Source organism: Balaenoptera borealis (assembly GCF_965194805.1).
Source record: "Balaenoptera borealis genome assembly, chromosome: 4".
NCBI classification, from domain to species: Eukaryota; Metazoa; Chordata; class Mammalia; order Artiodactyla; family Balaenopteridae; genus Balaenoptera; species Balaenoptera borealis.
The window spans coordinates 149,438,078-149,462,510 of record NC_138861.1 but is presented as its reverse complement, the minus strand read 5'-3'; the positions used below and the strand labels follow the sequence as shown (position 1 = coordinate 149,462,510).

Genomic DNA, 24,433 nt, shown 5'->3' with positions numbered 1-24,433 from the left:
CACAGTCCCGACATCTGGGGAGAGGCCAGCGTGGCCTTGGAAGTATAACAAGTATCGTAGATAGTGAGTGTCGTTCTGATTTGGGGGAAAGGCTTTTTTTCCTGTTAATTATAATTTGGTTCCCAAACCCCCCTTAAACGTGACAGAGTAGGGAGAGGAAGCTGCAGACTCTTCTCAGCCCCGCAGGTGGTTGAGCCCCAGGCCCCTTTGATGTGCTCCCCATGCCCGCATCGTCCAGGAGTGACCCCTGGGCTGACCCCAACGTCACCCACCCCAGAGAGGGCCTGGGGCCCCAGAGCAGAGAGGTCGAGCTGGCTGGAAACACAGCTCTGGTGCTTTTTCTTTAGAAAAGCTAAACTTTAATTAGGTAGTTTTTACAATGAAAACAGGTACCCAAGAACTGGTCTTAAATGCTCACAACGGTACAAAAGACAAATACAAAACCTGTGGGTGGTGAGCGTGTCCTGGCATCCCCCATCCCTGGGCACTGGCGGCCGTCCCCGCCCTGTTTTCAGCCACACCAGGCGCCACCTTTGGTCCCTCAGCCGCGTGGGCGGGGAGAGGGCTGCACGAGCAAGAAAAGCCCTCTCTCGCGGTCAGTGGGACTGAAGAAAAAATGAGAAAAGACAGAAGTCTAACAGGCAGAGCTGTTGCCAAGATTAGGAAGTTACACCTTTCGGGGCTAAGTTTAACATTCAGAACTGTAACGTTGAATGCAAAAAAGTGTCTTAAATCACACAAAAGGGACCCATATTAAAATTTAGAAAATAAGTCCAAAACACCCCAGAGAAACTGAATCTAAAGCTCAAGTGGGCTGGGACTCGGTGGCGCGTCGGGGGCCGGTGGTCCCCTGGAGCCCGAGTCAGGCCGGCGGGGGCGGTGGCCCTAGGACACGTTGGCCATGGGCTTGTACTTCTTGAAGCGCGTCCACTGGCCCGTGGCGTAGTTCATCTCGAAGACCGTGTCCACCAGCATGGTGGTGCTGCCCTGGCCGTCCGACTTGGGCAGGTCCTCCGTGTGCTCGCTCAGCTTGATCTGGATCACGTCGCCCTGCTCCTGGCACGGGTTCTCTGAGGGGGGCAGGGGCCGCTGGGCGGGGGGCCTGGGGGCGCGGGGCCGTCCCCCAACCCCCGCAGGACCCAGGTCCCCCCCACCCCCCAGGGCCGGCCGCGGACCCACCTCGTGAGCCGGCCATGAAGCCCAGGATGAGGGCCTTCTCGGGCCGCGTGACCTTGTTGGCCGTCTTGAACATCTCCTGCGCGGCAAACATCTGCTCTCTCTGCGGTGGAGGAGCAGGGCTGGGTGTTGGGCCCCGCCGGCACCCCTGCTGTGGGCGGGGCCACACACACACACACCCCCCCGCCCCGCACACCTACCGTGAGCGACAGGTTCTTCTTGGGCTGCTGCTGGGCGGGGGGCTGGGCCTGGGCCTGGGGGGCCACCATGGCCACCGGAGGCGTCTGGGTGGCGGGGGCGACGGCCGGGGGCGTGGTGGGCGTCAGGGGCGAGGTGGGCGCCGCGGGCGTGGGCGCCGCGGGGCTGAGGCCGCTGTTGTACAGGGGCGCCCTCTGCTTGAACTGTGCCGGCAGCGCGGGGCTGGGGGCGCTGGGCTCCTCGGGGGGCCGGCTGGCCTGCAGGCTGGCTTCCCGGGCAGGAGGGGCTGCAAGCAGAGCGAGGCCTGGGGGGCGGCCGGCAGGGCCAGGGACCCCGCCTCCGAGAGAAGTGCCCGGGCCCCGCCCCGTCCCGCCCCGGAGCCCACAGGCCGCCCGCGGGGGACGGGCGTGGGGGGGGGCCCTCCTGCCCGCAGCTGGGGTGTAAGCCCTGGGCGGCACCTCTGGGCGCGGGGCCCCAGCCGGGAGCCAGAGGGCTCAGGCCTTCTGAGACCAGCAGGTAAGACGTCCAGGCGCTAGTGGGCTCCTGGGCGCTGGCGAGGGGACGGAGGGCTGCTTCCTGGAGCCCAACAAGCCTGCCTGACCCCCAGGCCCTCTCTGGCCACCCCCTCCCCGAGGCCAAGCTCCCCCCCACCCCCCGGCAGGCGACGCTGAGCCCGGAGAGCAAACGCCTCGGAGCAGAACCCACAGATCCCTCTCTACCTTTCCTTCAGCACCTTCTTTCTCAAATTGTAGGGCTACGTGAAGACCCCTGGACCCTGAGGCGCTGTAACCTCAGCAGCCCCCCTCCCGCTCACAAACTGGGCCTCACACCTGGCACCGCACAAGGGGCGCTGCCTGTCTGGCCCCGGGAAGGGCAAAGCAGCTGAAACCCCTGGGTTTACTTCTCGCAGCTCGTGCTGGGCAGGAGGGTCTTCCGGCCCCGGCGGCACCAGCAGAGGTCCTGACACCCAAGGAAGCACCACGTGGGCGAGTCCTGGGAAGATGCTGCTCCCTGCCCGGTGGGTGCTGCCCCTGGCGCGCTGCCCGCTCACCTGGCGGGGCCTCGGAGCTGGGGATGTAGGATGAGGCAGGGACCACGCTGGGCGTCGCCGGCAGGTAGCTCGTGGATGGCAGCGCAGGCTCGTTGTTCAGAGACCCGAGTTTCTGGAAGACAGAGACCACGGTTCCTCCCAAAAGCAGCCCGGGGGCTCAGCATGAGCCTCTCCCAGTCCTGGATGGGGCCGGCTCCTCTGTGGGCCTCAGCGCGGACCCGAACCTCCAGCCCCACAGGAGGGCCCCCACCCCCGGAGCAGGACCGGGGGCGCTGCTGTCCCCAGGGATGGAGACTGCTCCAGGCCAGGGGCCCCGTGTTCGGCAGTGCTGGACCCCAAGCGTCCGGCCCTGCCGCCGCCCCCATCCTGGAGCTGCCTTGTTGGGAGGGCGCGGGGTGGGGTGGGGCGGGGCTGTCCCTGTTTGGTTAGGGACCCTTCTGAACCAGCCATCTTTGAGGTAAGAAAAAATTCAACAACTTTTTTTTTTTTTAAACCACAAAAGCATATGAGAAAAGGAAGACACTCCTTTCAATAAAGTGAGAAAACACAGCTCTGCAATAAGAAGTTTCCCACCACCCAGAAGTGACCGGTGGGGACAAGGCGGCACACGGTGCCTAGCTGCCCAGCTCCTCCAGGCGGCAGCACCGGCAGAGAGGGGCCTTCCGAGCAGCGCGCCCTCCCGCCAGGCCGCCCCACCGCCCCTGCGGGACAGGGGACGCCGAGGAGCCCCCAGCGCGCGGCGCCGTCCACACCTGGGCCCACGGGCACGCCAGCGCCCCGCCGGCGCCCCCTCTCCTGCGCGTGTCCACGTACATACGTGTGCGTCCACGCGTGTGCTCCCACAGGACGCGCCTCCGCGGCTAACGATGGGAACGGGGGCACGCGCTCCGGCCGCCCGCGGCCCTGCAGCCCTGCAGCCCTACCTGCGTGGACACCAGGCCGGCCGCGTAGTCGGGGGTGGCGTTCTCCACGACTGTCTCTTCCTTGGCTGGCTTCTCCACCGCCTCCGCGTCTGCGGGCAGAGCACGGGCCTCAGCGCCCCGGGCGGCGGCCCTCCCGGCCCGAGGCGGCGACTCGGAGGACACGGCCGCCCCGCGGGCTCGCCCCTCTCCAGCCGGGGGCGGTCTCGGTCTCGGTCTCGGCAGACGAGAGACCAGGGCCTCCGCGGGCGGACGGCCCCCAATACGCACCCAGGGTCTTCCTCCTCCTCTTGGCCTCCCGGCCGGCCCCGACCATGTCCAGCTCGGAGATGTCGAGGAGCTGCCGACACAGACACAAGCCCACCCTCAGCCCCGCGGAAGCAGCGCGGCTGGTCCCGCGCGGGCGGGGCTGCCAGGGGACACGCCCACCTTCACGCCCCTCTCCTTCCGCAGGGGCGTCCTCGACGGCGGGATGGCAGTGCGGTTCCCCGCGGGGCTGAAGACGCTGGGGGCGGTGGGGCTTCGGAAGGGCGCCTGCTTCGGGATGCCTTTGAGCGGGGCTGCGGAGAGGACGGGCCGTCAGGGGGCCTCGCGGAGCGGCTACTCCGCCACCGACGCGTATTCCGCTCGCCCGTCTCCGCCAGAGACGCCCCTGCCGGCCTGCCAAGTGCTCCCACAGATGTGCTGCGCCTCCGCGAGGGCAGGTGCCGGGGATGCCCCCAGGCCAGGGGCCTGCCCTCTCCCTGTGCCCAAGCACCGGGGCATCGGGTCGGCCTGCCCAGAAAAGCACGCCGTGGCAACCAGCGACACCACAGCCAAACTCTGACGTCTCTGCCCAAGACGCCAAACCAACAAAGACACCACACCTGCATCCATCGACCCTAACACACCGAGTCCTTTATCGCCACAGACGGGACTCTCAGCTTCCACTTCTTTCTTGCACCTCGGGGTGAACAGATGTGTTACAGGCTAGAGGCCCACATGCTGCAGCCAGAATCACCCTCCCTCTTCCCCTGGGCCTGGTCCCTCATCTCTCAAAGGGAAGGCACCTGACACACGCGGAATGGCTCCTTCTGAAGGGGGCCTGGCCCCTTCCCCAGGCATCCAGTGCTTCTCCATTCCTGCCACTGGGACCCGTCCCAGTGCGCAGCGTGCAGACACCAGGGCTTACTCACACCAAGATCACGTACGGCGTCCCAGGCCCAGTGCACAGGTGGCCCCTTGGCACGGCCAACGGGACAGGGCAGGGAAGCAGGAAGCACCCCTGAACTGCACTGTGGGCACGCTGGGTCGGGGTGCCCGGCCGGGGTGTGGAAAGGAAGGTGAGGGGAGCTTTGTCAAGGGGGACTGGCACACGGGGGGCAGGCAGGGACATTACAGTGAAGGCCCCACGTCAACCTGATGCACTTCCAGGGCCACGCAGGGCAACAGCCGGCCCTGAGGTGACGGGGCTGGGGGACCCCCCCCCCCCACAGTGCCGAGTCGGCCGACACCAAGACGGCAGCTCCCACACGAGTGCTGTGGGCCCCGCAGGGAGGACCCCCATGAGCCCCCTCAGGCTCCAGTGGCAGCCCGGCCGCTGCTCTCACCGACCCACCTGCCCTGTCCGGTCGGCCCTGGGCCTGGGCAGCGTGGGGTGGGCAGGGAGCAAGAAGTGAGCTCCGGCCCCGAGGGAGGGATGAGGGAGCAGACCCGACGACACGACGGTGGCCCGGTCAGCCTCGAGCTTGTAGAGCCCTCGCCCCACGGAGAACCTGGGGCCGGCACGGGGCCGGCAGGCGGCAGGACCTGGGGCGGAGGCGGCGGCCCATGCCCTCCACGGCCATAAGGACGAGCGAGAACCGAGACTGAGCGTCTCCCTCCAATCCCGGTCTTTCCTCATCTCAGGCGGAGACTTCCGGACCCTCCGTAAGCAGAAGAGCCCCCCTCATTCCACACAACAGAGCCGGCAGCACCGCAGGGCCCGTGGCCCAGTCGGGTCAAAGTTCAACGACTGTGCTCCCGAGGAAGGGCGAGCCCTCCCCTCCGACCCCGCAGCGGCCCGGCCTTACTCGTGGTGTCCATCTTCCGGAGCAGCCCCCGGCCCTTGGCGTGGAAGGGCACCCCCGCGCTCCTCTTCAGCTGCTGGGCGGTCTCGGTGGCTGTAAGACAAGGTGGCCTGCGTCAGCGCCCTCCCGATGACAGCGCCTCCACCCATGGGATTTACAAAGACGGTCGAGACGTAAGGATTTGAGCACAAACACTCGCTCGTCTGCTTTCAAACGCTGCAACTCCGCTTTCTGTGTAGGGCAGCCGTCCCCAACCTTTTTGGCACCAGGGACCGGTTTCGTGGAAGACAATTTTTCCTCGGACTGGGGTTGGCGGGATGGTTCAGGAGGTAACGCAAGCGGCGGGGAGCGATGAGGAGCGGCGGGGAGCTGCAGATGAAGCTTCGCTCGCTCGTTTGCCCGCCGCTCACCTCCTGCTGTGCGGCCCGGTTCCTAACGGCCCGCGGTACCGGTCCGTGGCCCTGGGGTTGGGGACGCCTGGTGTAGAGAACTACACTTGCAGTAACTAGGGCCCTGGCGGCTGCACCTCCCGGGGTGGGGGGGTGGGAGGGGCCCCAATGAAGCGTCCTCACTGGTGGGTGGTCATCTGGCACAACCTCACCCTTGCCTTCACAGAAGCATCAACGCGAGGCAGGAAACAAGCTCGGGGAGGGACAGAGCCCCACGCCCACCCAGCACCAGGTTCTGCCGTGGGGGGCGGGGGGCAGGTGCCACTGCTGACTGCACGGAGGGGCCTGGGAGCTGCCCAGGGGGCAGGGGGCCCGGGCCGTGCACTGCCAGCTCCGTGAAGCTACAGCACAGTGCCGGCCCCAGAACGATGTCCGTCTGGAACCGAGAGTCACGATGGCTGCTGTGTTTTATTTGGATTCTTTGAAAACAGGGCATTTATATAGATTATTAATACCAATACCATAACCACTTAAAATAAAAGTTTTGCTATCAGTCAAAGGAATCAATCTCCTGGCCTTTTTCCGAGCAGGTATCGTCCATGTACATTTTAGAAGCCACTAATTAAGAAAACATTAATAAGATGACCAAACATCTTTAAAGTCAAATTGAGATCATCTGCAAGAATGAGGCAGGGCTATAGGAGTTAGGACCCAGCCTCTCCAATCTCTTCCAGGCTGCCTGTCTCATCACCTGTGTGACTCAGTTGGTACAGATTTCATTTTGGGAACAAAGATTACAAATACTTTAACCTGAAAATTCGGAAGTTTCTAAAGTAGATTTTTAGAACACACAGTTTAGCGTAGCAATCAATAAATTTCTAATAAAAAAAGAAAAAAACTACGTAGAACTCTGTCTTTAAAAGACAGTTAGGTACCATAAAACCTAAAAGAAGTCTAAAAATAAAAACTACAGACATAGGACAAAAGCATGATTTGCTCGGCAGTCAGTTCTCCCAAATCTGCTGGACCTTCCAGGCCGGGCAAGGCAGCCCCCGTTGAGGAGGGTCCCGACAAGTCCCAGTGCGCCCCCTGGCCCAGGCGCACCCACCCCCAGACCCGCATGCGGACGGCGGGCACTCACATTTCTGCAGGAGCTCTGCCCTCAGTGTGGCACTCTTCGGTTTCCTTTTCAACTGAAAATGTTTCACTGGGGGAGTGAGGGGCCCAGCGAGGGTCGTCAGGGCGTTTTTATTCAAGTACTGGCACTCCAGCGGGAGCATGGCCGACGCCTCACACTCGTTCACTGCTCGTTCGAGAACCAACATGTTAGGGGGTGCATTTCCCTTACCCAGGCCCAATTTTCACCGCTAACATGAAAACGCACAGTTTCCTGTTTATAGCAGTGGAGCTTCTGCTTTGATCTCAAAACAGAAAACAAGTACCCACTGCCTGCCTGCCACAGGCCAGCAATCAAGGCCACCAACCTGGGCCCAAGGTCAAGGACAGGACTGGAGGGCTCGGCGGAACCCCTGCGGAGCTTTTGACAGGCAGAAGCACCTGGGCCCCGCCACACACGTCCCTCAGCACAGCTACGTCTGGAAGGTGCTCTGTGCATCCCCGGAGCAAGCCGTAGGACGGGGGAGCCTGTGGCCGTCCCGGGGTTCCCCCCTAGTCCCCACGGCCCCCAGGGGTGGTTTCTCCCGGACCCTCTGAATCCCGGCCCTCACAAGAAGCACGCAGGCGCGTTCCCCAGGTCTGTGGGTTTACCGGGCAGTTAGAGCTCGGCAGAAGGCCCTGGGCGGAAGACAGAGCAGGCCCTTCCCACCAGAGAGAGGACACCCAGGAGGGCGTGGACCTGTCTGGACCCTCATCAAGCTAATCACCAGGACAGAAACATCTCGAGTTTGCGTTCCAATGCTCTGGAAGCATCCATGTAGCTTGTGGGCAGCTACAAGTCAAGCGAAAGCCTACACAGTAAGAGCGGTCATCTCGCAGCTGCCCCCGGGGACGGCCAGGCCACCGGCCCTGCAGGACCGCAGGGGCACAGGTTCCATCTTTAAAGGGCTGCAGTTCCAATTCTCCAAACTAGGAGAGGAACTCAGGGAGGAACAGACCTTGCCATCTTTGTATGTTCTTTGACTCCATTTGTAAGTATTTTCTACGTGGTTTTCGGTTCGTGTTCTAGACAAGTAAACTGCTGATATTTTCAACACACAGTTACGAGCATCTACTCTGTGCCAGGGAATGTTCTAGGCTCTGAATGGGCAGAGCCCATGCCCTCATGGAGCTGAGTGGGGAGAGGGATGCGTGAATGTGAAAGCGAGTAAATAACGCACTTGAGATAAAGCACGTACAGTGAGGAGGGAGCCTCTGGGCTGCTCTTTTCAAAGACTGGTCAAAAGCCAGCCGGCAGCGCGTGGGGCAGGGGCGTACGGATACAGCCAGCACGACACAGTACGGCGTGCGACACTCTCAAAGTCAAACTCATGTTACAAAAGAGGGTTTCAAGGAAGACCCATCTCCCTCCTCCCAGCGTAAACCAAACACACTCAACCTACCCTTTTCTCTAAGTTCTCCTAAAATATCTTGAACGTTGGGATTCTGCTCTTCAAGATCAAGGTTAAGAGATCCGGTATCAGGAAAGGACTTCAGAATGTCGGCCACCATGAGAACCCAGGGGTCCGAGTCCAGGGTGGCGAGCTGGATGATCTCTGTGAGGGCACCCTTCATCTGCCGGGAGAGGAGAGATGGCAGTCCTTGTCGCCGACACCCGCTGCCACCCCTGGCTCAGGCCCGCAGGACTGGAGCCGAGCAGGAGCGTGTGCGCACCTCTGCTTGTTCAGACACAGAAAGGAGCCCCCTTTGAACCCTGCCAGAGCTTCTGGGTGCACGGGGCGGGGCCCCGCCCTCAGGAGAGCCCTCCCCTGGCCCCCCCCCCAGTGCCCACACCTCGGCCGGCGGCCCGCGCATCTCCGCACCGCCTCCCGGTGCACCGGCCCGGCGGCAAACAGAAGGGCCGCCCAGGACGGGGGGCCGTTCCCGCCCCCTGCTGGGGAACCTGCCACTGGGGCATCTGGGGTAGCCGCGGCTCGGCACCTGCGGCGGCTGGGAAGGGACTGGGTACGGAAGGCCGCCAGGAGAACAGGGGCGAGTCCCCGCACGCCCCACGGCCACGTGACGGGCTCACGTGACAGAGAAGAGCCCACAGGAGGCCGGTCCCCCCGAGGACCAGGGGGACCTGGCCCCCGGGGACAGGCCGTGGCCGGCGTGTCTGCTGCGCTCGAGGTGCCGCTTCCTCCCGTAGGTGCGAGTGGCCACAGCGGCCCGCGGTCACCGCTGCTTAAGGCCCAGACGCGGGCCCAAGCCTGAACACGGTCCCCCTTACACCTGCCCTCTCCCACCCGAGCTCCTGGTCCACCTGTCCCCCCTCACCTGGCAGCGCCACCTCGCCTGCGCCAACCCATCCATCCCCTCACGCTCCGGCTTAACCCTCATCCCCAGCTTCCCACCACCCTCAGGAATCAGGATCCCCTCACCTGCCCTGGACGCCCCAGCCCCGGCGGTGGTCCAGAGAGAATGCCTGGCTGAGCCCCGCATCCCCCCAGGCGCACGCGCAGCTGAGGTCAAAGCGTCAAGGCTCTGGCATTCCCGCCTGAGGCTGGGCGCCTCCCCTTGGCCAAGCACAGGGCCGGGTGCCAGCTGACCCAACTCTAAAAGGCTGTCTCTTGAAATACATGGAAATAAGTTCTTTTGACGTGTGGCAAAAATGGTAAACAGTTATTTATTTTTTAACACTTGTGCTGGGGGCTTTTTTGATGTTTGAGAAGAATGAGCCCGTCTACCACCTTCCCCCTTGTATTTAGCTGAGCTATCAACTCTCTCCTACATTAAAAACAAAAGGCACGAAATGAAAAACAATTTTATCTGTCACTTACTATGAGTTAAAGAGTGAAAACGTGTCCCTGGCAAACTAAAGTTACGTAAGAAACATAACAAAGAAGACCCCCTCATACCTAAGTCTCAAATTAAGCAGCTCCACACAGATGGCAGGCTGCGCCCTCGGCAGTCACCCCAAAGCGTGAGGAACGAGAGACACACACACACTGTGTGTGAGGGGACTCCCAGGTGATGGGGAGGAGAGCCTGCAAATGGAACTGAGGTGGCCCAGCAGGAGGTGCCACCTCCCACGCCCGAGCCCAGAACTGAAGAGACGGCCAAGGGGCAGGGGACCTGGAGCCCTCTGACGCTGCCCGGGGCAGGGCGCAGGCTGTAAAATGGTGCGGCCGTTAGAGAAACCATCTGGCGCATCCCCAAAAAGACAAACAGGCAGCTCCCTGGTGGTCTAGTGGTTAGGACTCTGTGCTTGCACAGCTGAGGCACGGGTTCAATCCCTGGTCGGGGAACTGAGATCCCACAAGGCCACGCGGCCAAAATTAAAAAAAAAAAAGACAAACACAGATTACCACGTGAGCTAACAACTCCACTCCCAGGTACAGACCCAAAACAACTGAAAACATCTGTCCACCCAAAAACTCATACGTGAATGGCTGGCTGTATCTGTAACAACCCAAAAGTGGAAGCAACTCTAAGGCCATCATCTGATGAATGGATGACCAAAATGTGGTTTACCTATACAACGAAACATTATTTGGCAATAAAAAGACACACGACGTGACAAAGTGGTGAACCGTGAAAACATGAAGCTCTGTGAAAGAAGCCAGACCTGAGAGAGCACATGCCGTGTGGCTCTGTGCCCGTGAACCGTCCAGGACAGGCCACCCGCAGGCCCGGGAGGCGGACGGTGGTCCTGGGGCTGCAGTGGGGACAGGGAGTGACTGTCAGGGAGCCGGGGTTTCCTTCTCGGTGCGACGCACACGTCCTGGTATCAGATGCTGGCGATGACCGCACAGCACCGTGATGTACCACAACCACTGACTTGTGCACTTTAAAAGAATGAGTCCTGTGTGAATATCTCAGTTTGAAAAACTGTATGAGGAAAAAAACAGGGGGCCATAAGGCAAGCTTAGCCGAAGCCTGCAGACGTCTCCAAAGTTGGCGTCACACCTGGGCTCCTGCCTGGAGGCGGGAGTGTCCCTGGCCCTGGTTGGGCACCGTGTTCCCAGATGTCAGAAGTCCAGGTGCCCAGGAAGCACAGCTGAGCTGTCTCTGGAGGGGGCAGCCTGGCAGTGGGCCGGCAAGGACAGGCCTGTGTCCAAGGGATGGTCCTTGTCACCTGCAACACGGCTCTGGCCCTCCCTGACGCGGAGCTCCTGTAAAAGCTGGGCCAGGAAGCATGTGCTTCAGTCCAGAGGAGTCACAATAGTGGAGGAACCAGCAGACAAGGAACCAAGCGTCAAACGGAAAGAGGACAGGACAGAAAACACCAATATCCGCTAGACATGCTTCTACTGAGCACATGACGTTTCAGACCAGGTACAGCACCATGAATTTTTTAAACTCTCTAAAATGAGGACATAAAGCAGAGAAATGAGTTCAAGACACAGCAAGACAACAAGAGGTAACAAAATCAATAAAAAGACCATACCTCAAAACAGACTTAAGTTGTCATTAAATCTCTAAGAATGCATTACAATGACAAGGAGCCCCCCAAAATGCTTGAATGGATGACAAGGTGTATGCTGCTTTCAATACCACAAAGACAGACACTCTCCCTCGGTAATCTGTAAGTCTAGGGTGACCCCACTCAAGTTGCAGAAATATTTTCTTCACAGAACTGGACAATCTGATTCTAAACTTCCTATGAGAAAAGCAATAAACAAAAATAAGAAAAAAAATTTTTTTAAGATAACAAGAGAAAGATCAATTTTACCAGATATTAAAATTACAAATGCCACACGATTAAATATGCTCCTTACCTCTCACTTTATTCCCAGATAAACTTCAAATGGATCAGATTTCAATTTGAGAAATGAGACTGTAAAAGCACAAGAAGAAACCATAGAAGTCTTTCTTTTGTATAACTGCTAAGGAAGAAGTCCTCTGTAGTTATGATTCTAAACCAAGGAGCCATAAAAGACGTGAATTTGAATTTTGCTACTTAAGTATTTTTCCCATGGAAAACCACCACCAAGCTCCAAATCCCATATATTAAATCAAGAGAAATGGCAAACTGGGTGAAAAAAATACTTTGCAACTCTTATCACAGGCAATTAAAAAAATATGCACACATATACATGAGTGTGTATATTTTATAGATGTCTATATATATAAAGAACAAACACACATATGAGATTGATCTTACATGTCAATTTTTTAAAAGTTTACCATTAGAAAAATGATTTAAAACTTAAAAAAATGCAAAGGATGCTCAGCCTCATTCAACATAAGAGAAATGCAAAATAAACGTAGGAGGAGATACAATTCCCACTTCAGGGATGGGCAGGGCGGAGCAGGGTGGCCCCTGCTGGCCCGCCTGGGAGGACGGGCATGATGGCGAAGGGCTTTGTGGCACACGCTCCTGAGTCCAGCCATCTCAGGCCAAACCCCGAATCTGTCACCACTCCCAGGACAGCCTGGGAGTGCGTTAACAGCAGCGGCCCGCAGTCATCCTGGGGATTCAGCACTCGCAACAGTGTCTGGCAGGAGCGAGAACACCTCCCAGGGAGCAGGCGACCACACACTGACAAGAACTTAAATGGGCATAACTTCTATTAAGTTTATTTTATTTATTCTTTTAAATTTTTGGCCGCACCGCGCAGCTTGCAGGATCTTAGTTCCCCGACCAAGGATCGAACCCACGCCCTCGGCAGTGAAAGCATGGAGTCCTAACCACTGGACCACCAGGGAATTCACTCTACTAACTTTATTTTAGTGATACTCATCACAATTTATGACGTATGTGCTTTTTGCCTGAGCAATTAGCACTTCCAAGAATTTATCCTCTGGATTAGAGACCTAAATGTAAGACCCGATACTATAAAACTCTTAGAGGAAAACATAGGCAGAACACTTTTTGACATATATCACAGCAATATATTTTTGGATCCATCTCCTAGAGTAATGGAAACAAAAACAAAAATAAAGGAACCATGAACAAAAAGACAACCTACAAAATGGAGAAAATATTTGTAAATGATGCAACCAACAAGGGATTAATCTCCAAAATATAAAAACAGCTCATAAAACTCAATATAAAAAAAAAAACCCAATCAAAAAATAGGCAGAAGATCTAAATAGACATTTCTTCAAAGAAGACATACAAATGGCCCAAAGGCACATGAAAAGATGCTCAACATCGGTAATTATTAGAGAAATGCAAATCAAAAGTACAATGAGGTATTACCTCACACTGGTCAGAATGGCCATCATCAAAAAGTCTACAAGTAATAAACGCTGGAGAGGGTGTGGAGAAAAGGGAACCCTCCTGCACTGTTGGTGGGAATGTAAACTGGTGCGGCCACTATGGACAACAGTATGGAGGTTCCACAAAAAACTAAAAATAGAACTACCATATGACCCAGCAATCCCACTGCTGGGCATATATAAGGAGAAAACTCTAATTCTAAAAGGTACACACACCCCAACGTTCACCGCAGCGCTACTTACAATAGCCAGGACATGGAAGCAACCTAAATGTCCATCAACAGAGGAATGTATAAAGAAGATGTGGTACATATATACAATGGAATATTACTCAAACATAAAAACAATGAAATAATGCCATGGATGGACCCAGAGATTATCATACTAAGTGAAGTCAAATAAAGACAAATATTATATGATATTATTTATTTGTGAAATCTAAGAAAAATGATACAAATGAACTTACACACAAAACAGAAATAGACCCACAGACATAGAAAACAAACTTATGGTTACCAAAGCAGGGGAGGGAGAAATAAATTAGGAGTTTGGGATTAAAATATACACACTACTATATATAAAAGAGATAACCAACAAGGACCTACTGTATAGCACAGGAAACTATACTCAATATTTTGTAATAACCTATAAGGGAAAAGAATCTGAAAAAGAATATGTATGTATGTGTGTATGTGTAACTGAATCACTTTGCTGTACACCTGAAACACAACACTGTTAAGTCAATTATTAATATATTTCAATAAAAATAAATAAAAACTACAAAAAAAAAAAGAAGAAGAATTTATCCTCTAGTTACCTTGCACACCTGAGAGAATTCACTGCAGCAAAAGACAGGAAACAGCTGCACGTCCACCAACGGGACGGGAGACCAAGTAGGTAAAGTAGGTCCTGTGAGGCAGGAAAAAGAATGCAGCTACAGCGTGGGCACTGGTATGGAAGCATCACCAAGACGGATTTGCAATTAGTGTGAATCTCTATGACTCATCCATCCTACAGACACGGGGGCCCCCTCCACTAAGGGCCAGGCAAAGTGGGGTATTAGGGATACAGAGACACACAAGACACAGGACCTGGTCTCAAAAAAGCTCACAGGTGAGCACTAAAGAAACTGAGAACTCACTTGTGTTCACAAAAACCTACCGCTATAGGTTGAACTGTGCCCCTTCAAGAAGATTTGTAGGAGTCCTAACCCCAGGACCTCAGAATCTGACCTTATTTGGAGACAGGGCCTTTATGGAGGTCATCGAGTTAAAATGAGGTCGTTCAAATGGGTCGTAATCCAACACAACTAGCATCCTTATAAAAAGGGGCTGTCCGGACAGAGATGCACACACACAGAGGAAGACGGCATGACGGCGCCTGTGGAGAAGCCTGTCACAGGGCTAGAGCAATGGCCCTACCAGCCAGAGGACACCTGAGGCCACCAGAAGCTCGGAGAGAGGCATGGATTTGACTTCTGGCCACTCAGAGCTGTGAGACAACACACTTTTGTTGTTCTAAGACATCTACTCTGTGGTACTTTACTGCAAACTAATACAACTACTATGAGGCAACTGGACAATACTTTACAAAAACATTTGAAGAGAAAGGGGGGGTTAAAGACAAAAAACGACCACTGTTATGAGCTGAATGTTTGTGTCCCCCCTCAAGTTCATATGCTGAAACCCTAATCCTTGGGAGGTGACTAGGTGTGAGGGCTGGGCCTTGATGAATGGGATTAGTGTCCTTATAACAGAGCCCCCAGGGCAGGGCTCGCTCTCTCCTGCCACAGCTGAGCACACAGCCAGAAGGCTGCCATCTGCAAGCCAGGAAGAGGGCCCTCACAAGAAACTGAATCAGCCAGCTCAGACGAACAGTTCATCGTGGGCTTTCTTTCCATCATCCAGAATTGTAAGAAAATAAATGTCTATTATGTAAATCACCAAGTTTATGGTATTTTTGTTATGGCAGCCTGAGCCTTTAGATTAAATAAAATCATCAGTGAGAATCCTGCCTTCAGTGCTCTCACGGTAATAAGCTTTTATGGGTCTCTGGGGGAAGACAGATGCGGAGTAAGTGAGGGGCTTCCAGTTCTTGCCAAGAGGGCAGACTGGCGTGGGCTGCTGGAACATCACACACACAGACACACGTGGCACCACAAATCCACAAGAAAATGAGAGTTGGCTTGCATTTCAACGCATGGCTGGGAACCCTGGGCTCAGAACAGAGAAAAATAACACCTTCTCCCCATCCAACCACACAAATGAGGTGTAGTACTGAGGCATTAGAGATGGATCTCTGAACAGGAGAACTACAAAGTGAAGAGAAACAAAAGAAGCACATTTAATGACTTCTTACACAAAACTTCAAAACACAAACCATGAGCCAAAAAACGTATTACTGTGCATTAAAATGAAAGGCGATGAGCAAATGGAAAATTTAGCAGGCAGATGCAATCTGTAACATTCAAAACCAGCAGCGTTTAACATTAAAATATACAAAGAGCCCCCGCAAATCAACAAGAGGACAGCAACCCCAATAAAACACAGGCAGGTGTTATTAATGGGCCACGTACAAAGAGGAAATCTGAGACGGCAACAAACCCAGCCACAGATACCCCAAATGAACTGGAAAAAAACCCAAATGAACACACGGCAGCACTTTCCAACCACCTGATTTGCAAAAGCAGAAAAGTGGACAAGGCCAAGTGCTGGGGGGTGGGGGAGATGGTACAGGTGCCCAGAGGCACTGCACGTGGGAGTGTGGGCACCTCAACGCCACCACTTACACAAATACATTCTATGACCCAACAATCCCACCCCGGGGCATAGATTCCAAGTAAGCGTTCACCGCAATCCACGGGTAAGGAGCTTCGCGTCGCAGCACGACTGCTGTGGCTGAGCTGGGGGCAGCCCGCTATCAGTGCTGGAGGGTGGCGTGCATGGGGGGGCGACAGTCGGGGCGCAGCTGTGCAGGTCAGGAGCTGGCACACTTTTCTGTAAAGGGCCAGAGACTGACTATTTCAGGCCCTGGGGGCTACGCAGCTCTGTCTCATCTTTTTTCACTAACCCTTTAATAATGCTCAGAACATTCTTAGTTTACAGACTGTACAGAAAACAAGTCACAGGCCTCAGTGTGTCAGCCCTAGGGTTAGACGAACAGCAACACAAGTGAATATTAAAAACACATTTTGTTTACAAAAACTGAGATATGTAAGACAATAGAATTTATATCAATTAAAAATACATGCACCCCCCCACCCCAATTTATTTGCAATTTTTAAATTTTATTTTAATTAATTTATTTTTTATTTTTGGCTGTGTTAGGTCTTCGTTTCTGTGCGAGGGCTTTCTCTAGTTGCGGCAAGCGGGGGCCACTCTTCATCGCGGTACGCGGGCCTCTCACCACCGCGGCCTCTCTTGTTGCGGAGCACAGGCTCCAGACGCGCAGGCTCAGTAGCTGTGGCTCACGGGCCCAGTTGCTCCGTGGCATGTGGGATCTTCCCAGACCAGGGCTCGAACCCGTGTCCCCTGCATTGGCAGGCAGATTCTCAACCACTGCACCACCAGGGCAGCCCCCCCCACCCCAATTTGAACAAACACTTTATCAGAGAGGCTCAACGCCATTAGTCACCATGGAAACGTAAACTGAAACCTACTAGAATGTTTGCATTAAAAAAAACCCACCATGACCTTCACACTCCTCTCGGGATACTGAAATGATACAAGCACCCTGGAAAGCAGTTTGGCAGTTTCCTATCACGGGACCTGGCCATCCTCTTCCAGGTGTTTCCTCTAGAGAAACGGCGACAGGCCACACAAGAACCTGTCCATACATGTAAACATGTCCATTCAGAGGGCCACTACTCAGCAGGAAAAGTTACGAGCTACTAATATACATAACACAAGCGTGAACTTCAAGATAAGGATGCTGAGTGAAAGCCAGACAAAAAAAGCACTATTAATATAACATTCCAGGAGATGCCAACTAAGCTATGGAGACAGAAAGTAGATCAGTGATTACTTAGCAGAGTGAGAGGGGCAGGAGGAGAATGATACCTTCACTGCAACGGTTTTACAGGTGTGCACATGTCACACTGTACACTTTCAATATGTTTATGTCAATGATACTTCAAATGAAAAAAAGTCCCTAAAAACAATACACATTTTTAAAGAACACTCACAAAAAAACACATAATAGAACAGAACAGGGAATGTTGCTACCTATGGGGAAAGTGGAGTAGGACGTGGGAATAAAACAGAGAAGTTAAACAGAAGAGACTCTGAAGGGATACCAGTAAATAAGTTTAACAACAGAATAAGAAAGAGACGGAATAAGTCCGATGCTACCCAGATCATAACAGGCAGAAAAAAAAATGGTTTGAAAATACCAAAGAGGCTGCACAGAAAACAGAAGAAAGTCTCCCACACACCTGACCGGAGATTCAGAGAGAAAGGGAACAGAAACTGGGACCAACGCAAGGTCTATAGAGGAAATTGTTAAGAATTAACAGATGAAAGATAATCACAATTTCAAGAAGCCCAACAAACTTTGTAGGATGAATTTTTTAAAATTTCTTCACCAAAACACATCCTAGGAAACTGCAGAACTACAGAGTGAAGCCACTGTCCTGGGCCAATGGGCCCAAGGCCCTCAGGGGCAATCCTATGGCCTGCCGTCAAGTTACTGACTCGCTGGGACCACGGAGTCTCACGCCAGAGGCACTATGGGCACCTGACCACAGAAAGGAAATGATTGAGGTACTTGACTCTGGGGGACGGTGGAGTTTAGGTAAAATTCCAATGAAGTGGTGAGTCTGTGAGTAAAAGGTCAGTGTCAGAACTGTCAGGTGGACCTGGGTCCAGTTTCCTTAGAAACAACAATAGCGAGAGACGTGGGTGTCGTGCTCACACACCCCTTATCCGAGCCTCTGCACCTGGGCTGGAAACTGAGGCTGCTTCTTTGTGTCAAAGTGTCTTAGATCCTCCAAGCAAAAGTGGGATGTTTCATTCTTACTGATATGACTTTAAACAGCAGTTTCCGAGAGTCTGTGATTTTCATTTTTTAAAAAATTTATCTATTTTATTTATTTATTTTTGGCTGCGTTGGGTCTTTGTTGCTGTGCGCGGGCTTTCTCTAGTTGTGGTGAGGGGTGGCTTCTCTTGTTGCGGAGCACAGGCTCTAGGCGCATGGACTTCAGTAGTTGTGGCACGTGGGCTCAGTAGTTGTGGCTCACGGGCTCTAGAGCACAGGCTCAGCAGTTGTGGCACACGGGCCCAATTGCTCCGCGGCATGTGGGATCTTCCCTGACCAGGGCTCGAACCCGTGTCCCCTGCATTGGCAGGCAGATTCTTAACCATTGCGCCACCAGGTAAGTCCAAGTCTGTGACTTTTAGACAACAGAGTTTCTCAGTGAATAAGGCAGCCATAGTGATTAAAGGGCATGCTGTGACAACTCACAACTGTGACATGTCCTTGGGGAAACACTGTTTCTTATTCACTTGGCAGCCAGCCTGATCTGTTCCCCCGGGTGATAAATACGTAGCTATCGTAGCTATCGCAGTCACTGATCACTGGAATCCCTAGGCTTCCCACAGCAGGCTCATGAGTTGGATAATTTTACATATTAAAGAGTTATCTCACGCAGTCCTAAAACTCTCCCTAAAACTTCCTTTGGTGGCAATGTTAAGGACTTGGACAAGAGGGGTCACTGGTTTTATCAGTAGCAGCATTTACAGTTTCCTCAAAGCCCTTTCAAATATAGCTAAAACATTATGAAGTCAGTATTTACATTTTACGACACTCTGTAGTTAGCAAAGCCCCTCATGTACATTGCCTCCTGACATCATTCTTACTTCCTGGACCAAATTCTAAATTCTTTGAGAGCAAGGGCCCTAAATCACTTCTGTACCCCTCACTGAATAAACTAAAATACTGGACCATTAAAATCTCTTTTCCTCTTCCCTCCTATTAGTTAAGAACTGTTGCTGACTTAGCTTTTAAGAGAAATAGATACATCACAAAACAAGTGAACTAGTTTCCAGATTTCATTAAGAAACACAAGTTGTAGCAGACGCTGCATACAATGTTTACTTTTACATGTCCCGGCCAAGCGGTCAAAAGTTATTTTTGGTGTGTCTGTGAGGATGTTTCTGGATGAGATTAACATCTGAAATGCACAAACTGCCCTCCCTAATGTGGATGTCCCTCATTAAATCAACTGAAGACCTGAACAGAACAAAAAGGCTGAGTAAGATGGAACTCCTTCTGCCTGACTGTTGAGCTGAGACTTTGGTCTTTTCCAATCTTGGGACTTGGATGAAATACTGGCTCTTCTTGGGTCTCCGACCTGCTGGCTTTTTAGACTGGAACTACACTTTAGCTCTCCTGGGTCTCAAACTTTCTGGCTGCAGCTCCTGGGACTTTTCAGGAGGCTTTTGTGAGCCAATTCCTTTCAATAAAAACCAGTATCTCTCCCCGCCCCCCCCCCCATATGTTATATACAGGTATACATAAGGTGCACACGCACCCTATTTGTTCTGTTTCTGTGGAGAACCCTGGCTAATACAGTGCAGAACACACACAGGCTGGCCATCTAGTCCCCCGGTATCTATGGTCCTATGTAAAAAAGCTTAATCTTCAGAATGTTATCCCCTAAGGTATCAGATCCTTAAATAACTAAAGAAAGATAATTAAAACAGCTAAGTGAATTGGGATGTTTTGGAAAGTTTTCCTGTTTTGTTTTGTTTCGTTTTTTAACACCGAATATATAAATAAAAATGCCTTTCAGAAAACTAAATTATCCAGAATGGCCTAGTTCATTTTCAACCTAGCTAAGCAAGTTCTTCATTATAATTTCTTGTAATACAGACAAAATCCAAGAACAAACTATATATTTAAAAAAATCAGTGAAAGAAAGCTTGTATACCTATATCAATGCTAGACAAAAATAGACAAAACATTACCAGCTATAGAGACCACTATATAAAGATCCATGGTTCAGTTCACAAGGCAACAATAACAATTCTAAACTTGTACGCACCTAATAACATAACCTCAAAATGTAGAAAGCAAAAGTTGATAAAACTATAAGGACTAGACAAATCCATAATCATAATAGAGATAAACATACCCCTCTCATTAACTGATACATTTTTTAAAATCAGTAAGAATACAGTAGACCTGTATAACACGATTAAACAAATTTGACCGAATGAACATATACTGGGCAATGGATCACAAAACTAGATCATAAAATGCTTCTGAAACTCACTTGCAATGTTTACAAAAACTGACCATATATTTCGCCATTAAGCAAATCTTAAATTTCAAATGACTGAAATAATATAGACTATATTCACTGACAAGCACTCAATCCAGCTAGAAATCACTAGTAAAAACATAACTAAAACCTCCCTCCCTCCAATGTATGGAAATTAAGAAACATTTCTAAATTACAAAGGGGTCAGTTAGGAAATCATGATAGAAATTACAAAATATTGTGACTTGGTAATGAAAACACTATCAAAACTCGTAGGATGCAGTGATTAGAAAATAACCAGGACTTCACCAGTGGCGCAGTGGATGAGACTCTGCGCTCCCAATGCAGGGGGCCTGGTTTCGATCCCTGGTCAGGTTTCGAACCCTGGGTTCGATCCCTGGTCAGGGAACTAGATCCCACATGCATGCCGTAACTAAGAGTTCGCATGCCACAACTAAGGAGCCCGAATGCTGCAACTTAACTCCCAGTGCAACCAAATAAATAAATAAAATAACCTGTGGGACCTCCCTGGTGGTCCAGTGGGTAAGACTCTGCACTCCCAATGCGGGGGGCCTGGGTTCAATCCCTGGTCAAGGAACTAGATCCCACATGCATGCCGCAACTAAGAGTCCGCATGCCGCAACTAAGACCCAGCACAGCCAAAATAAATAAATAAATAAACATTTTTTAAAAAAAGATAAGAGAATGTTATTATCTACTTTATGCTAATACATTTGAAGTTTTAATAGAAACTGCCAAATCACTAGAAAATATATAATATCCAGAAAATTTTACTTACGAAGAACATAAAACCAAGCATCAATACTCAAATATCTTCCCACAAAGAAAATCCAGGTCCCCTAGATGGCTTTATTACTAAGTTCTACCAAACATTTAGAAAGGAATAATTCCATTGTTAAACAAACTTTCCAAAGAAGAGGAAAATAGAAGATACATTACCACTCCTTTTATAAGGGTAGCATAACTTCAACACCAATATCTGACAAAGACAGTCTGGGAAAGTAAAATTAGAGGTTAATCTCACCCATGAACACAGATACAAAATTCCTACACAAAATATCAGGACATAATCCTCCATATAAAATGACCAAGTTAGGAATGCCAGGTTGGTTAACAGCAGCTAATGCTATTCTGGGACCTCCCTGGTGGCACAGTGGTTAAGAATCCGCCTGCCAATGCAGGGGACACGGGCTCCATCCCTGGTCCGGGAAGATCCCATGTGCCGCAGAGCAACTAAGCCCGTGCGCCACAACTACTGTGCCTGTGCTCTAGAGCCTGCGAGCCACAACTACTGAAGCCGCGTGCCTAGAGCCCGTGTGCTCTGCAACAAGAGAAGCCACCGCAATGAGAAGCCCGTGCACCGCAACAAAGAGTAGCCCCTGCTCGCCGCAACTAGAGAGAGCCTGCCCATCAATGAAGACCCAAGGCAGCCAAAAAAACAAAAACAAAAAACACAATGCTATTCTGTAAATGTGACAAACTATATGTCAATAGACATTATAAACATTTGATAAAATTCAAAATATTCATTCATGTTCACATCTACTACAATTGTTACCCAAAAACTGGGTTCACCTCTTGATGAGTGTTGAGCCAAAAGACACAACCAAGCCAAAAAGAAGGAAGGATGTATTCCTTGCAACCAGTAAGGGGAACAGCAGGATCTTTCCCAAAGCTGTGTCTCCCCAACGCCAAAAGTGGGGAAGTTTTAAGCTAAGGGTACATGCATATTCATGAGGGGGCTTTGGTGGTTGACAGAGTCCAAGCTTTAGTCGACTGAAGTCACATGGGTCAATATCATCATCCCATCCTCCGCCTGGGTGGGGGTCTTAGTTCTTGCGGAACTCAAGATGTGTATCAGATTGTTCCGTACATCCCTGGAGGAAGAACTAGGACTCTGCTTTATCGCCGAACTACCATTTCTTTTCTTTTTTTTATATGGAACGCTTCACGAATTTGCGTGTCATCCTTGCGCAGGGGCCATGCTAATCTCCTCTGTATCGTTCCAATTTTAGTATATGTGCTGCCGAAGCGATCACCGAACTACCATTTCTTGACTGCTTTTCCTTCGTTCCTGCATTCTCTCACTTCCCTTAAGATCCTTAATTACTGAGACCTGTTCAAGGGCAAGCATCGTGGCCAGGCTTCGATCCCAACATGGCTTCGGCCAAAAATGGCTTTTTCTTATTTAAAGTTTTGGCCATGAACTCGGGACAAGTATGGTTAATAAACAGGTTATGGGGGAGACACACTTCCACCCACCCCAGGCCAGGTTCTTGGAGGGCTCTGCACAGGAGAAAGACGCTGTACAGGCGAAAGGCAGAACTGGACATCTCTGACAAGACAACAGGGAGTTCCCTCCCCCGGCCCCCTAGCAGGGAAGCATATCCTAAGAGGAGTACACCTGCTTAGATGCAGCTAAGAGCTTCTGTGACTCTGAAGACTCCACGGAGAGAGCTAAAGCAAGACACAACTGGAAGAAATCTGCAACATACACAACTGAAAAAAGACTGCTATTCAAATTTTATTTTTTAAAAAACTCCTACAAAGCGGGAATTCCCTGGCGGTCCAGTGGTTAGGACTCCACGCGTCCACTGCTAGGGTTCAATCCCTGGTCGGGGAACTAAGATCCTGCAAGCCGCGCCGTGCAGCAATAAATAAATAAATAAATATTTAAAAAATAATAATAAATAAAACTCCTACAAAGCAATGAAAAAACTACGTGGGGGAAAATTTTTTCTTGAACAATTAACAAAAAAGAACATCAAATAATGAATAAGCACATGAAAAGATGCCCAACCATATGCATACTCAGAGAATGGAACACTATTCAGCAGTGAAAATTAAACCACAGCGGGGCCGCAGGTTGGATGAATGTGTCAAGGTGTCAACCCGAAGAAGACAGACACACCCACATCACTCACGCGAAACACACGATATGATACCGTAACATTAAGTTCAAGCCAGGCAAAACCAAACTGTACTGCTGAAAAATGCCTATACAACTGATAAATCACAAGGAAGGGCAGAGAAATGATCACCTCCCAAAGTGAGCGAGGGGAGAGGGCAAGGGTTGTGACCCGGCACAGGTGGGGGAGGCCTCTGGACACAGCTTTATTCTGTTTCTTTTGTACACGTTATATATAAAAAACAACTATCAACTATAATAACGGGGCAGTCACCGCGACAGTAGTTGGGGAACGTTTAAGCAACTATGGCGCTTCAACATTTTGAAAAACTACTTATTTTGCGCAAAAAGCGACACAATTTACCGTTAAGGAAAACAAGCAGAGAACAAGTCGGACAGACCCACTGATGAGAACGATGCAAGAACACGAGCGTGTGGCAAGAACCCAGAGCGCAGGATGACCGAACCGGGTGGGTACCCCGACAGGTGAAAGCAACAAAACCGAGGTGGGCGCTGAGCCCGAGGCGGGCCCCCGACATCCCGACCCCCCTCCCCCCGTCCGGGCACCTCGCCCGCGGCTCTGACAGGTGCAGGCGGGCAGCTCGGGCTCGCGTCCACCGCGGGGGGGCGGTGAGGAGGGGAAACGGGTCCGCGAACTGCGAGGGTCCGAGAGGGGGGAGGGGAGGGGAGCGGGGGGGTGGTCCGCGAGGGCCGGGGTCTCGGGTCCCGGGGAGGCGCGGCCCCGAGGGGGAGGCCGGCCCCGCGTCCGCACCGCCGCCCGCCTCACCTCGTCCACCGTGCGGCGCGGGAGGTGCAGCGTCCCGAGCAGCAGCTTGAGCTTCACGGCCGACGAGAGGCCGTGGAAACAGAGGCGGATGTTGTCGATAACCGCGGGCGTGAGCAGGGACGCGATGCTGGGCGGCGCCCACAGCTCGTCCGTGGCCCCCAGCTTGTTGTGCAGCCACAGGCCCGTGTCGCTCTCCCGCATGGACGCCATCTTGAGGGGGAAAAAGCCGGGCGCTGCCGAGCCGGCATCTTATGAGGACACCTACGCGCCCGCGGCGAGGACCCTCAACATGGCGGCGCCCGCAGGGCGAGCGGCGGTGACGTCACCACAGGGGGCGTGGCCCCGGAGAGA

General features: G+C 52.3%; 1 protein-coding gene across 1 annotated transcript; it reads right to left on the bottom strand.

The window, feature by feature from the left end:
• Positions 1-336: 336 nt before the first annotated feature.
• On the bottom strand, positions 337-24,417 carry NELFA (negative elongation factor complex member A). The gene is made up of 11 exons (XM_082390941.1): positions 24,083-24,417; positions 8,341-8,512; positions 6,924-7,085; positions 5,397-5,486; positions 3,775-3,905; positions 3,616-3,685; positions 3,349-3,437; positions 2,426-2,537; positions 1,377-1,660; positions 1,180-1,279; positions 337-1,070 (listed from the first exon to the last, which is right to left on the bottom strand). Exons 1-11 carry the CDS (start codon positions 24,290-24,292, stop codon positions 886-888), a joined length of 1,605 nt encoding a protein of 534 aa, XP_082247067.1. The 5' UTR covers positions 24,293-24,417; the 3' UTR covers positions 337-885.
• Between the last annotated feature and the right edge of the window lie 16 nt (positions 24,418-24,433).

Coding starts and splice junctions, on each gene's coding strand:
- NELFA (XM_082390941.1), bottom strand. CDS start 24,292: ATGGCGTCCATGCGGGAGAGCGACACGGGCCTGTGGCTGCACAACAAG. Junction 3,438..3,615: donor GAGGAGGAGGAAGACCCTGG/GTGCGTATTGGG, acceptor CTCTGCCCGCAG/ACGCGGAGGCGGTGGAGAAG. Junction 1,071..1,179: donor CTTCATGGCCGGCTCACGAG/GTGGGTCCGCGG, acceptor TGCCCCCCTCAG/AGAACCCGTGCCAGGAGCAG.